This window comes from Odocoileus virginianus, chromosome X (genome assembly GCF_023699985.2).
Source record: "Odocoileus virginianus isolate 20LAN1187 ecotype Illinois chromosome X, Ovbor_1.2, whole genome shotgun sequence".
Taxonomy (NCBI): Eukaryota; Metazoa; Chordata; class Mammalia; order Artiodactyla; family Cervidae; genus Odocoileus; species Odocoileus virginianus.
In genome coordinates, this window is record NC_069708.1 from 29,692,196 (window position 1) to 29,706,813 (window position 14,618).

General features: G+C 45.6%; 1 protein-coding gene across 2 annotated transcripts in view; it reads left to right on the top strand.

The window, feature by feature from the left end:
* Positions 1-7,858, top strand: part of SLC16A2 (solute carrier family 16 member 2) — a 129,216-nt gene extending 121,358 nt beyond the window's left edge. For both annotated transcript variants that reach the window (XM_070462089.1, XM_020896373.2), the window contains 2 exons: positions 3,426-3,654; positions 5,287-7,858. In XM_070462089.1, the coding sequence (XP_070318190.1) occupies positions 3,426-3,654; positions 5,287-5,507 (450 nt within the window). In that variant the 3' untranslated portion in view covers positions 5,508-7,858. The remainder of the gene's footprint in view (positions 1-3,425; positions 3,655-5,286) is intronic.
* Positions 7,859-14,618: the final 6,760 nt, after the last annotated feature.

Here is a 14,618-nt window from a genome sequence, read left to right on the forward strand (position 1 = left end):
AAATAATTTGCATTCCTATACACTAACAATGAAAAATCAGAATGCGAAATTAAGGAATCAATCCCATTTACCACTGCAACCAAGAAGAATAAAATACCTAAGAATAAACCTACCTAAGGAGACAAATGGAGAAGGAAATGGCAACCCACTCCAATATTCTTGCCTGGAGAATCCTTAGGGCAGAGGAGCCTGGCAGGCTACAGTTCATAGGATCACAAAGAGTCAAACATGACTGAGCTACTGACACATACACACACAAGGAGCCAAAAGAGCTGTATACAGGAAACGATATGACTGATGAAAAAAATTCAAAGATGGCATAAACAGATGGAGAGATATTCCATATTCCTGGGTTGGAAGAATCAATATTGTGAAAATGACTATACTACCAAAAGCAGTCTACAGATTCAATGTAATCCCCATCAAATTACCAATGGTATCTTTCACAGAACTAGAGCAAAAAATCTCACAATTTGTAGGGAAACATAAAATATCCTGAATAGCTAAAGTAATCTTGAGAAAGAATGGAGCTGGAGGAATCAACTGACTTCAGACTATACTACAAAGCTACCATTGTTATAACAGTTTGGTACTGGCACAAAAACAGAAATATAGACCAATGGAACAAGATAGAAAGCCCAGAGATAAACCTACACACCTATGGGCACCTTATCTTTGACAAAGGAGACAAGAATATACAGTGGAGAAAAGATAGTCTCTTCAATAAAAGATGCTGGGGAAAGTGGACAGCTACATGTAAAAGAAAGAAATTAGAACACTTCTTAACATCATACACAAAGATAAACTCAAAATGGATTAAAGACCTAAATGTAAGATGAGAAACTATAAAGCTCTTAGAGGAAAACACAGGCAGAACATTTTATGACATAAATCACAGCAAGATCCTCTATGTCCCACCTCCCAGAGCAATGGAAATAAAAACAAAAATAAACAAGTGGGACCTAATTAAACTTGAAAGCTTTTGCATAGCAAAGGAAGGGCTTCCCAAGTGGCACCAGCGGTAAAGAACTCATCTGCCAATGCAGGAGATGTAAGAGACATGGGTTCAATCCCTGGGTTGGGAAGATCCCCTGGAAGAGGGCATGGCAACCCACTCCAGTTTCTTGCCTGAAGAATCCCATGGATAGAGAAGCCTGGCGGGCTATGGTCCATAGTTTCCAAAGAGTTGAACACGACTGAAGTGACATAGCACACATGCAGCATACATGTACAGCAAAGGAAACTATTAAAAAGATGAAAAGACAACCCTCAGAATGGGCGAAAACAATAGCAAATGATCAAGGGATTGATTTCCAAAATATACAAGCAGCTCATGCAACTCAATACCAGAAAAACAAACAACCCAATCAAAAAGTTGACAGAAGACCTAAATAGACATTTCTCCAATGAAGACATACAGATGGCTAACAAATACTTGAAAAGATGCTCAACATTGCTTATTATCAGAGAAATGGAAATCAAAACTACAATGAGATATCATCTCACACTTATCAGAATAGCCATCACCAAAGAATCTACAAACAGTAAATGCTGGAGAGGGTGTGGAGAAAAGGGAACGCTCTTGCACTGTTGGTGGGAATGTAAATTGGTTCAGCCACTATGAAGAACAGTATCGAGATTCCTTGAAAAACTAGAAATAAAGCTACCATATGACCCAATAATCCCACTACTGGGCATATACCCTGAGGAAACCATAATTGAAAATGACACATGTACCCCAATGTTCATTGCAACACTATTTACAATAGCTAGGCATGGAAGCAACCTAGATGTCCATCGACAGATGAATGGATAAAGAAGTTGTGGTACATATAAACAATAGATTATTACTCAGCCCCCCAAAAGGAATGCATTTGAGCTGGTTCTATTGAGGTGGATGAACCTAGAGCCTATTATAGTGAAGTAAGTCAGAAAGAGAAAAACAAATATCGTATGTTAATGCATATATATGGAATCTAGAAAGATGGTACTGATGAACCTCTTTGCAGGGCAGCATTGGAGGTGCAGACATAGAGAACCAACTTGTATGGGGAGGATGGGAAGGAGAGGGTGGAATGGATGGAGAGAGTATCATGGAAACATATATAGTACCATGTGTAAAATAGATAGCTGGGGGGGATTTACTATATGACTCAGAAAACTCAGTTCAGGGCTGTGTGACAATCTAAAGGGGTGAGAGGGGATGGGAGGTGGGAGGGAGTTTCAAGAGGGAGGGGACATTTGTCTGCCTGTGGTTGATTCCATGTAGATGTATGCCAGAAACCAACACAATATTGTAAAGTAATTATCCTTCAATTAAAAATAAATAGATATTTTATATTGATTAATTATTTTTTAAAAACCAGTTGTGTTTCCAGTGGCCCTACCAGCCACTGGAAAGGCAGCTTTATTACTTCAGAGTAATTTTACTCAGCCCAAGGAAAGCCCAGTGGCTAGTCAGTGTCCCTGGGCCTGGCTTCAGGCTCCCTAGACCTCCTGAGTGCCTTGCTTCTCATTAGAATCCCCTTTGTTGTCTTGGCAGGGTGCTCAGACAAATCCAGAAGCCCCCAGAGCCACACTGCCTTGAGCATCTGAGATGGTGGTGTGTCCCATGTCCTAAAACCTGGGTGAACCTGGGTGAACCTCCTGGTTGTCTCCCTCATACTAAGGTGTTTTCTTTTAGAAAACTGCTTTTGGCAGTCTCCCACAAAAATGGGCACTGGCTCCTTCCCCATTTCAGGAAGCTGTGCCCCCATCTAATCATTATTCAAGTCATCCTCACTTCCTCCCCTTCCTCTTCCTAAATCTAACTTGGATATGAAAATACCAGCATGGTCTGGTCCCAGACCCTGATGCCTGTGGCAGACAAACACAGGATCAGAAAGCAGAAACAGCAATTCCCTTTATCTCAAAATCTAGTCAAAAGACATCTTCTTGAGGACAGGGGCCATGTCCTTTCTTTTAAAAATCTTGACAGAATCAACGTTAAATAGGGGCTCTCTTTAAAATTTTGAACTCTAAGTCCTTCTAAATGACTTAGAAGGAACTTAAGTAACTATTTAGTCCACTGGGCTTTCTGTTGACATCCCCTTGCCCCATTTTTCATGGGCTTCCCTGGTGACTCAGATGGTAAAGAATCTCCCACCTGCAATGTGGGAGACGTGGGTCCAATCCCTGGGTTTGGAAGATCCCCTAGAGAAGGGAATGGCTACCCACTCCAGTATTCTTCCCTGGAGAACTCCATGGACAGAGGAGTCTGGTAGGCTACAGTCCATGGGGGTCACAAAGAGTGGGACACAACTGAGCAATTAACACTTTGTCCCATTTTACAGACTGTATAAATAAGGCCCTGAGAAAGGAGATGTGATTTACTGTGTGGGCTTGATGGGCAAGCACAACATGACCACAGGCTGTTGTTCCTTTAGGTCATTTCCTTCTTGCTCCTGGGCCTGATGTCCATGATGATTCCCCTCTGCCGGGGCTTCGGGGGCCTCATCGTTGTCTGCCTCTTCCTGGGCCTGTGCGATGGCTTCTTCATCACCATCATGGCCCCCATCGCATTTGAGCTGGTGGGCCCAATGCAGGCCTCACAGGCCATTGGCTACCTCCTGGGTATGATGGCCCTGCCGATGATTGCCGGACCCCCCATTGCAGGTGAGGTTAACATTGAAGGGAGAGCATGAGTGGGGGGGGTCTTGTTTTCCTCAGGACCTAGCCCTCCTAAGTGCCTCTGCTTAAAGTCCCTTTCTCCCTCCTGTCTCTTCAAGTAGTCTCATCAGAGTGCATGAAACCTCTTACCACTATTGATGAAAGAGACTAAGCACAGTATATGTGCATGGATTCATTTGAGGGGATGGGGTTTTCATGGCTCTGAGTTTTTGTTGTAGACAGCATGGCTGATTCCAGGAGGGTAGAGAGAATAATGGGTTTGGCCTTCTGACCATTCTATTGATCCCAAATCTTCTCTCCCTCTCTCTCTCCACAAGCAAGTAATTATTTTCAAGGTAGTTGAGCAGGAAGAGAAACAAAAGTGGGCCCTGGTTTTATTAGTACTTAGAGACATCCCTTCCTCCTCTACCAACTTCTGAACTGAGCCTGTAGAAACCATTTAATTAAGACCACAACTCAAAACTGGACCTATGAAGCTCACTTATAGCAGGCAACAGGCAAAGTGTTGGCTTGCCATCTTTCACACTCCTAATTTCTCTCTCTACTTCCGAGAAGGGCATGGTTTGTACCCTAGAAAACATAGGAAACAAAGAAAACTAATAAGAGAACATCATTTCCTCTCTTTATGATTTATTGCAAATATTGATTCATGGGGTAGTGTCTCAGGCTGGCCAACTAGGCTAACTCAACAATTATTCCTCGAATACCAATTCAGTGCAAGGTGTTGTGAGGTCACTGGTTGTACTGCATTACAGTGACAAAGGCTCCTACTCAGGCCACTGTACAACAGCCACACTGTCCACTGAGGGAAGGAAGCTTCTACCTAACTCCTGATTCCAAATGTGGATCCCAGAATCCATATCTCTTTCTACTTTGCCTACCTCCTAAGCAGCCCCAGGGCCTACCTGCCTTTCATTAGTACTGTTTCTGGGCTCAGCCTCCCTATGGGATATCCCACATTAGCTTCTGGAGGTGAGCAGAGAAGGCCCCATGTATCATGCCAAACACATTCACCACATTGGCAACCTAGAAAAACCCAGAGGGGCCAACCATATCTGTAACTTGAAGGAAGGATACACATATACCCTAACCCTAACCCTAACCCTAACCCTAGCCTCCTCTTAGGGCAAATGAGCACTTCAAAGAAAGGGAAAATAGGAACTTGGCTGAGTTATTACATAAGAACACTCTAGCCTAAGTTGGGTGTGAGAAGGTGTATCACTGTGAACCAAGACAAGTCTTGGTCATCTTCTGTGGAGTTCTTTTAAAATAGCCTCCCTCCATACCTATCTCCATACCTTGGAGTGACTAGAAGTTAACTGTAGCTTATGAAAGTAAAAAATGGAGAACTTTGAGAAGTTTCATTTGCTTCTTTCATAATAAGCACTTGCCTCAAGAGCCTGCAGTCTCAGTGGCTCAGGGAGGAGCTGCTTGTCTTTATAATAGAGGTTTTGTGTCTTCCATCGAGGAGTGTTTAAACTGAGTTGGGCTCCCGGGTCAAGGCAGTAGAGGCCAAGATTCTCTGGATAGGCGTTTTGATGGCTCCTAGAAGAAGCAGAGGACATCTTTGTATAGTAGAGCAAAGCTAAACTTGACTTGTCTCTGTTAACTTTTCAGGCCTCCTCCGCAACTGTTTTGGGGACTATCATGTGGCCTTCTACTTTGCCGGTGTACCCCCAATCGTTGGGGCAATAATCCTCTTATTCGTCCCTCTGATGCATCAAAGGATGTTCAAGAAAGAGCAAAGGGATTCCAGCAAGGATAAGATGTTGACCCCTGACCCAGACCCCAATGGAGAGCTGCTGCCGGGCTCCTCTACCCCTGAGGAACCAATCTAATGCCTTTTATTTGCCATCGTGTGCTCCTCCCCAAACCTTTCCCTTCACCTTGCCCTGCTCGGCATTTACATTTTTGCCACCAGCACACTTGTTCCCAAACCTGCACACACAGCATTTCAGCCACCTGACCATCCCCTTGGAGCCGAAGCTCCAGGTGTTCCAAACTCATTAACCAAATTCTCCCCATGAATGCCTTTAAACTTGCCAGGGTCATCTCCTTCCAGGCTCTAGGAAAGCTTGGGATCACCCACTGGCCTTTGGAACCTCTCCATAAACTTTGTAACTCTTGGGGGAGGAGAAGGATGGGAATTCCTGGCCCAGCTTATTAGTCACCCACTAAAAGCAGCTGCCAAAGGTGCTACTGTGTCCCCAGGAGCCTGGGGGGAAGATCTAAATCTCTGTGTGCTGAGTAATTCCTTGACATCTGTCCTTAGGAACCATTGAGAGGTGTGGCAGAAAGGGCATAGAGGTAAAATGACACAAGGAATCTTGTTTAGCCTCAGTGTCTCTGAGGGCTGTGGCTTCCCAAGAGGTGTGGGTGACATCATTTTACAAGTGTATAGACAGTCTCTCCATCATAAGGTTAGTTAACAGTCTGCCTCCTCCTTTCCTTCCTCCTTTTATTCCTCTACTGCCTCTTCTCCCTTCTCATTCACCTCTATTTCTTTTCATAACTGTCATAGACTAATGGGTGCTTGAAGAAAGGAGGGACCCAGAGCTTGGGCCAATCAACCCCTCACCTTGGCCCAACCCACCCCTAACACTAGCATCAATTCCACTCATCTCAGTCTGAGCCACATCTCACCATTTGGCTCAAGCTTCTATAATCATTGACTGGAATAATAGAATATCACATAGGAAAGGGACCTTAAACACTATAAAGTTCCATTCACTGATTTTTACAGATTTTCTGGGCTAATGCATTAACCTGTAGGCTGTCCCCACTCCCCATCCTTATATCCACCTGTCCAAATGTGAAGAAATTACTCTCATCTCAGGAGGCAGAGGGAGACTGATGACAGGGGGAATGGCATGGTGGGGGAGGGGCAATAATTATTGACCTGGGGAAGGACCAATGCCTCCATCGCTCATTATTCATGACAGGTCAACATTTTCACCTGGGCCAAGCCAGGAAAATAACTGTTTGAGGGAAAATCCTATTTCCAACCTGGATCCCCCAAATGTAGAGGCAGCAGCTGCACATAGGGTTGGAAAACTTCTTTTAGAAAGGGCAAACCATCACAGCCTTTACTACCCAATGTGTCCCCTATGCTGGGCATCCTAGACCACTCGGTTAGTGGGAATTAAAGGTGCCAGGAAAGATAGACTCTGGACCATCTTCATCCTCTGAAGTAGGTACCAGGTACTTCCCTATGCCTAGGCTCTGGCTGACACTCTTGCTGAAAAGAATTTCCAGCCAGGCTGTGTCCAGCTAGCACAACTCACCTTATTAGGAACTCGCCCACTTCCTTCATTCAGCCTCTTTGTGTCTCTCCCATTCTAGGTATTTTTCTGTTGTATTCCTGTTACCCTAATCTTCTCACCAGGCACCTTGGCTGTCACTTAGAGCTAACAGTGACTTGCTATTCCAAGCCAGAGCCATCCCAGGGCCAGGAGGATTAGGTGGCCCCTGAGGAGCTCCAAAGAAGACAGTGGTCCCCACCCATGAGTTTTTCCGTTACAGACAGGCAGCTGGGGCATGGTTGGCCTCTGATGGCTTCATTCAAGGCCAAACTCTGGAGCCCCCTCCATTGGTCCCAGTCCAGCTTTTATCAACCCCCCAAAGGAAAACCCATTGGTTCTTGGCTCTGTGAACATGAAGGGACCTGCCTAATTACTACCCTGTTATCCCAAACAGCAGTGGAACAGGAGGAGCTGGCCCCCAGGAGCTTTGTAACTCCCAGAAGAAGCCACTGAAAATATTGGAGCAACATAGCTCCTGATTCCATTCTTCCCTGCCCACCCCAACCAAGTCACCTGAGGGCAGTTCTGCAGGGCCTCTTTTTTTACTCATGGTGTGGATAGCTCTTAAGAATCAGGCTGCCACCCACTTCTCTCCAGATGAAGGAAAGACATTCACGGGTCCCAAATCTGCTCTATCAGATGTCATATAACATGGCAGGGTGTCAGTTTACTTCTTCCACACATGTACATGTGCATGTGTGTGCTTGTGCGCTTTTGGGGAGAATGTTGGTTGGTGAAAGCAGCACAGTATTAATATTTAGGGTAAGATGCAGCTTCTTATTCACTACAGTTAAATCAAAGAGAATGAACAAAACTTGGGAGCTTGATATCTGGGACATTTAAATACTCAAAAGGTTTGGAACAAAATAAACAAATCTAAAAATCCAGCTTTGGTGTGTATGTTGCCTACACTGGTGAAATAGTCCTAATCTGGTTAACAGCAGAGGTTTAGCTTCAGAACTGAAATCATGTCACATCAAATTTCTGCCAGGGTCTATACTCTGTGAGAGCAGAAATCGGAGGAGCTATATAGGGTTGGGTGAAGTTGGGTGAACTATTCAGGACTGGATTTTTAGGGAGCTCTGAAGTAAAAAAGTGTTTACTTCACAAAATGAGAACATGGTTAATGGCTGAGTTGGAGTGGAGGCCCCATCAAGGCTACCACCTTGTTACAAGAATGCCATGTTGAAAACTATCAAAGACCTTGCCAATAATCCAGTGAAAGCCCCTTTTCTTCTCCCTTGTTACTGATGGGGTAACTTGAAGGGACTAGTATAGTTGGGTTAAATAACCAAGCAGCAGCCTAAAATTGAGGGTAACACAGAAGAGAGATCTACAGCAATGACAAAGTGTATCCTTAGAATCTCTGTTGTTCATACTCTGCATTGAGTTTAACTGGGGACACTAATGTCTGGATAAAAGGCACTGCAACAGGTTCACAGAGTTCATCAGTGACAGAGTAGGTTGAAACTTTGAACTCAGGTCACTGACTTCCAGTCCAGTCCAAACCTCTCATTTCACAGATGAAGAAACTGACACAAGGAGGGGGAAATAAATTGCCCACTTCATTCAACAACTATATATCGAACCCATCTGCAAATGAGTGTTGGCAGGACCAGATCCAAGCAAAAATGAAATCTGAGCCAAATCTGACTTTTAGCATAGCCCATTTTTTCACAATTAACTCTCACTTCCAACTGACATACACTTCTGGAATTCTCTCTTCTCAAGCCATTCCAGACTTTCATGCAGCCTTAACCTTGGAGAGCTGGTCCCACCTATTGCTCTTCTAGCCTCAGCAACCCAAGACATACAAATAAAGCCCATCTCCCTGTGGCTATACACTGGGCAGGAGAAGAGTGGAGAGGACTGGTTTCCTTTGCAAGAAGGTGGTTTACCACCCAGCTCTTGGCTATTGTTGTTTCTTCCCTGACTCGGTGCAGACATCCTCAAGCTGCCAGCCTCATCTCTTCCCACTGAGACTAATTACTCTGTTCTGCTGCCTAGCCCCAGGCTCTCCCACCCAAGGTCTGCTGCCCCCTCGATTCCCCCTTTAAGAGCCACAAGGCCCTAGTCTGTGTTTGATCACTCAAGATCATTAGATTTCAAAGCTGTGGAATCCCATAATTTTTATGAGCATATGCTCTCCCCTAGGGCCTTTTCATGTCTGAAGGGGCAATCAGCAGTTCCCTGCTGCTTCACAGCAGCAGAGCAGGCCAGCTAACAGGAATTACAGGTGCCTCCAGCAAAACCGTGGTATCTGACAGCTGGTGCTTAGATAGGGTGTGTGCTGGTTTGAACCACAGCCTTTGAAGCAAGTTCAAATTCTAATAAGCTGAAATTTAGAGAAGACTCCAGAAGAATAAGAAAAGGGATTAAATAACCAACTTCAGCAGGCATTGAGAAGGCTTTACTTTAGACCTTTCAAATCTTGCGTTTCAGCTCTCTCTAGTGGTCACCAGAAGCAAAGTTCCATGCCTGGTTTTCAAATCGTTTCAGTAATCTTTTCTAGGGACCTGCTTTGACAGGCACTTTGCTAGAACCCAGGGATTTCAAGAATGAAAGGAACAGATGTGAAGAAAAAAGAGAGAGAAGAAACACAAGAAGGAATTTGAACTACCTGCTTTCCAAGATGCCTTTTCCTTTTCTGGACCCCAACAGCAGGAGCCTATGGACCTTAAAGCCTTTGGCACAGGCAGGGGCTACCATGCCCCTTCCAGGTTGGAGGCCTCAGCATTTCCCCCTCCCTTTCTCCCTACGACTGGCCTCCCCGGGCCAGAACCTCTCATAAGAACTACGCTCTCCTCAGCGTTGGTTTCTTGCTGAGCTGGAGTGAAATAAAATTAGTCCATTGCTCACGACTAACAAGTGTCAACCCACGTCCAGCTGGAGGGAGAGAAGGACAGAGCTAACCCATGGGCGCTCCTGCTAGCCAGTCGACACGGGGTCTGATTTCGGCTGTCCGACAACCCTGGCCCAGGGCCTCCTCATTCCCCCTGTCCTACCTGCCCCAGAGATGGGAAACTAGAAAGGGGCGGGGCGACCGCTACTCTACTTTCCCCAACACACACCCACCCTACACTGCCCTCGCAACGACTGGGGATTGGGCCGTGGGATCCGCAGATGAGGATGCTAGCCGGCACCATTTCCCGCCAGATCCCCATGCCCACTCCACACTTGGAGAATGCCTGAGGATGGAGATGGGGCTGGAGTTGGGGGCAGCTCACCGGCCCTGGCTGCTCTCCTGGTCCTGCCACTGACTTAGAGTCACTTTAAGCAGGGTGGTGGGTGGTTCTTCCCCCTCCATGGCTTTCCATCCATTTCCCTGTCTGGGAGGGGTCGGAACCCGGGAGACGTGCCAACTGAGACGCATCTGCCCCTGCTACTCAAATGGGAATCAGACCCATCCAGGAAAACCAAGCCTTCCCTCTCAGAGGAAGCGGATGGGAAGGAAGGTGGGAGGGCCCAACTCCGGGCCCTGCCAACTGTCTGGGGAGCCAGATGGATAGACAGCAGCTGCACATGTCCTGACCTCAGCTCTTCCTCAGTCCCCCACTCCCACTGCCCTGCCCGGGCCACCACCACCAGGGATTGCAGCATTGTCACCCCCATTGAGCTTTGGGTCGAGAAACCTGGAGGTGATTCTGTCTGAGCCATCCAATAACACCCCCCCTCACAGCGACTCCCTACCAGATCTGTCCCCAAGGTCCTGATGGTGGGGTCAACCTGCAACTAGCAAGGACCTAAGGGCATCCCAGGTGGTGCTAGTGGTAAAGAACCCGCCTGCCAATTCAGGAGACAGAAGAGATGTGGATTCCATCCCTGGGTCGGGAAGACCCCATGGAGGAGGAAATGGGCAATCCACTCCAGTATTTTTCTGGAAAATTCCATGGACAGAGGAGCCTGGGAGGCTGTAGTCCATAGGGTTGCAAAGAGTTGGACATGACTGAAGTGAATTAGCATGTTCTCATGCAAGAGATTCCAGGCAGGAGGCCTGCCTGTATGAGGGGACTAGAAGTAAGAACTACCTCCAGAAAATGCTCTGCTCTGTCCCAGAGCAGCTATCCTCCTCTCTCTCCTCTCCAACCTCCAACCCTGGGTTGGCTGTTCCCATAAAAGTTGTCCCAGAACCCCAAGGGACAACCACGCTGGCTGATTGGAGCTCTTAACTCAGGCCTGCTCTCCCAACACATTGCCCCCAGATCCTACTCAAGATGAAGGTGAGCACCCACCAGATGCCCTGGGCTCACACAGGTGAACTAGCAGGATTTCCTAGGGTTCAGAACCCTCCTTAAAACATGGACAGGCCACCAGGAATGGAACAAGTTAACTCTAAGACCTGCCCCCTCAATTTGCTCCCCACCCAACACTCCTCCACCTTACTCTCCAACAACCTACTTCCTTCAGCTGGTTGCTTAAGAAGGGGTGAAAGAGGGGGCCAGGGCAACCATCTCCACTGCTCTCCCACACACATCCACATACATCCTTTCTCTCCCCAAGATGGAGTATTCTGAGGCCCAGCTTTGTAGATTCTTCTGCCTTAAAGCCTGTAAAGGCCAGAGTTTCCTCCTGTCAGTCCAAGACCTTCCAGCTACTTTGCCTCCTCATTTGCCCCCCTCCCACATACATGTGCACAGACATACTCCTTTCATCCTTGAGCTCCAAGAACACAAGAGCCTTCCCCTAGCATATTTGGACACTGAGGACACTTTAATGATAACAGGGTATCTTCACCTGTTAGAAGGCACAGTTTACAGGTCATAGGTGCTTCTATATCTCTCATCACACCTGACCCTCCCCCCAACACTGGAAGGCAGCTACTCCTGTAAGCCCCAGAAAAAACTGAATGCCAGTTTTCAAACTCCTTCTCCAAGGCTCTTTCCACTGCACCTCAGAAAAAGTATGGAAGTAAGTGAGTATTTCTTTTCCCTTGACTTCTCAGAAAGCCTTCTTGCTACTCCTGGAGTTAGTACCTGCTGTTCCTCAGGCCCAATCTACCCTTCAAGGAAGGCTCTGGGTAGTGAGTGGCACTACAGCCCCAAGATAAAGGCATAGAAAGCAGCAAAAGCTGAGCAAGAGTCCATGTGCACCCCTAACCACATACCCCAGCCTCTCTTTTGGAGGGAATGGGACAGGGAGGAGAATGTGGAAGAGGAATTGGGAATCTCTGATCTGCCTTTCCCTGGGGGCATACAATATTGTTTTCTGGGTTCCTCTTTGCCTCAAAATTGTTTGTTGTTGTTGTTCAGTCACTAAGTTGTGTCCAACTCTTTGTGACCTCATGGACTGCAGCACACCAGTCTCCTCTGTCTTCCACTATCTCCCAGAATTTGCTCAAACTCATGTCCATTGAATTGGTGATGCCATCCAACCATCTCATCCTTTGTTGTCCCTTTCTCCTCCTGCCTTCCATCTTTTCCAGCATCAGGGTCTTTTCCAGTGAGTCAGTTCTTCACATCAGGTGGCCAAAGGATTGGAGCTTCAGCTTCAGCATCAGTACTTCCAATGAATATTTGGGACTGATTTCCTTTAGAATTGACTGATTTGATCTCCTTGCAGTTCAAGGGACTCTCAAGAATCTTCTCTAGCACCACAACGTGAAAGCATCATTTCTTCAGCGCTCAACCTTCTTTACAGTCCAACTCTCACATCTGTACATGACTACTGGAAAAAACATAGATTTCACTATATGGACCTTTATCAGGAAAGTAATGTCTCTGCTTTTTAATATGCTGTCTAGCTTTGTCATAGCTTTCCTTCCGAGGAGCAAGCATCTTTTAATTTCATGGCTGCAGTCACCATCTGCAGTGATTTTGGAGCCCAAGAAAATAAAATCGGTCACTGCTTCCACTTTTTCCCCTTCTATTTGCCATGAAGTTATGGGACCGGATGCCATGATCTTATTTTTTTGAATATAGTTTGAAGCCAGATTTTTCACTCTCCTCTTTCACCTTCATCAAGAGGCTGTTTAGCTCCTCTTCACTTTCTGCCATTAGAGTGGTATCATCTGCATATCTGAGGTTGTGGATATTTCTCCCTGCAATCTTGATTCTAGTTTGTGACTCATCCAGCCCCACGTTTCTCATGATGTACTCTGTATATAAGTTAAATAAGCAGGGTGACAATACACAGCCTTGAGTACTCTTTTCCCAATTTTGAACCGGTCAGTTGTTCCTTGTCCAGTTCCAACTGTTGCTTCTTGACCTGCACACAGGTTTTTCAGGTGACAGGTAAGGTGGTCTCATATTCCCATCTCTTTAAGAATTTTCCAGTTTGTGATCCACACAGTCAAAGGCTTTAGCATAGTCAATGAAGCAGTAGATATTTTTCTGGAACTCCCTTGCTTTCTCCACGATCAAACAAATACTGACAATTTGATCTCTGGTCCTCTACCTCTTCAAAACTAGCTTGTACATCTGGAATTTCTCAGTTCACAGACTGCAAAAGCCAAGCTTGAAGGATTTTGAGCATAATATTGCTAGCATATGAAATGAGGGCAATTGTATGGTAGTTTGAGTATTCTTTGGCATTGCCCTTCTTTGGGATTGGAATGAAACTCACATTTTCCAGTCCTGTGGCAACTGCTGAGTGTTCCAAATTTGATGGCACATTGAGTAGAGCACTGTAACAGCATCATCTTTTAGGATTTTAAATATCTCAGCTGGAATCCCATCATGTCCACTAGCTTTGTTCAGAGTAGTACTTCCTAATGTCCACTTGACTTCACAATCCAGGATGTCTGGCTCTAGGTGAGTGACCACACCATCGTGGTTATCCAGGTCATTAAGACTTTCTTGTATAGTTCTTCTGTGTATTATTGCCACCTCTTCTTAATCTCTTCTGATTCTGTTATTAATAGGTCCTTACTGCTTCTGTCCTTTATCTTGTCCATCCTTGCATGAAATATTCCTTTGATGTCTCCAATTTTCTTGAAGAGATCTCTAGTCTTTCCCATTCTATTTATTTGCATTTATTTCCTCTATTTATTTGCATTGTTCATTTAAGAAGGCCTTATCTCTCCTTGCTATTCTCTGAAACTCTTCATTCAGTTGGGTATATCTTTCTCTTTCTCCCTCGCCTTTCACTTCTCTTCTTTCCTTAGCTATTTGTAAAGCCTCCTTGTGCTCAGTTGCTCAGTCATGTTCAACTCTTTTTTTTTTTAACCCAATGCAGTGTAGCCTGCCAGTCTCTTTTTCCATGGGATTCTCCAGGCAAGAATACTGAATTGGGATGACATACCTTCCTCCAGGGGATCTTCCCAACCCAAGGATCAAACCTGGGTCTCCTGCATCTCCAGCACTGCAGGCAGATTCTTTACCCACTGAGCCACCAAAGCCTGCTCAACTATTTTGTTTTCTTACATTTCTTTTTCTTTGGGATGGTTTTGGTCACTGCCTCCTGTACAATGTTACAAGCATAGTTCTTAGTTCTCATAGTCTATAGTTCTTCTGGCACTCTGCCATATCTAATCCCTGGGATCTATTTGTCACCTCCACTGTATAATCAGAAGGGATTTGATTTAGGTCATACCAGAATGGGCTAGTGAGTTTACCTACTTTCTTCAATTTTAGCCTGAATTTTGCAATAAGGACCTGAGCCACAGTCAGCTCCAGGTCTTATTTTTGCTAACTGTATAGAGCTTCTCTG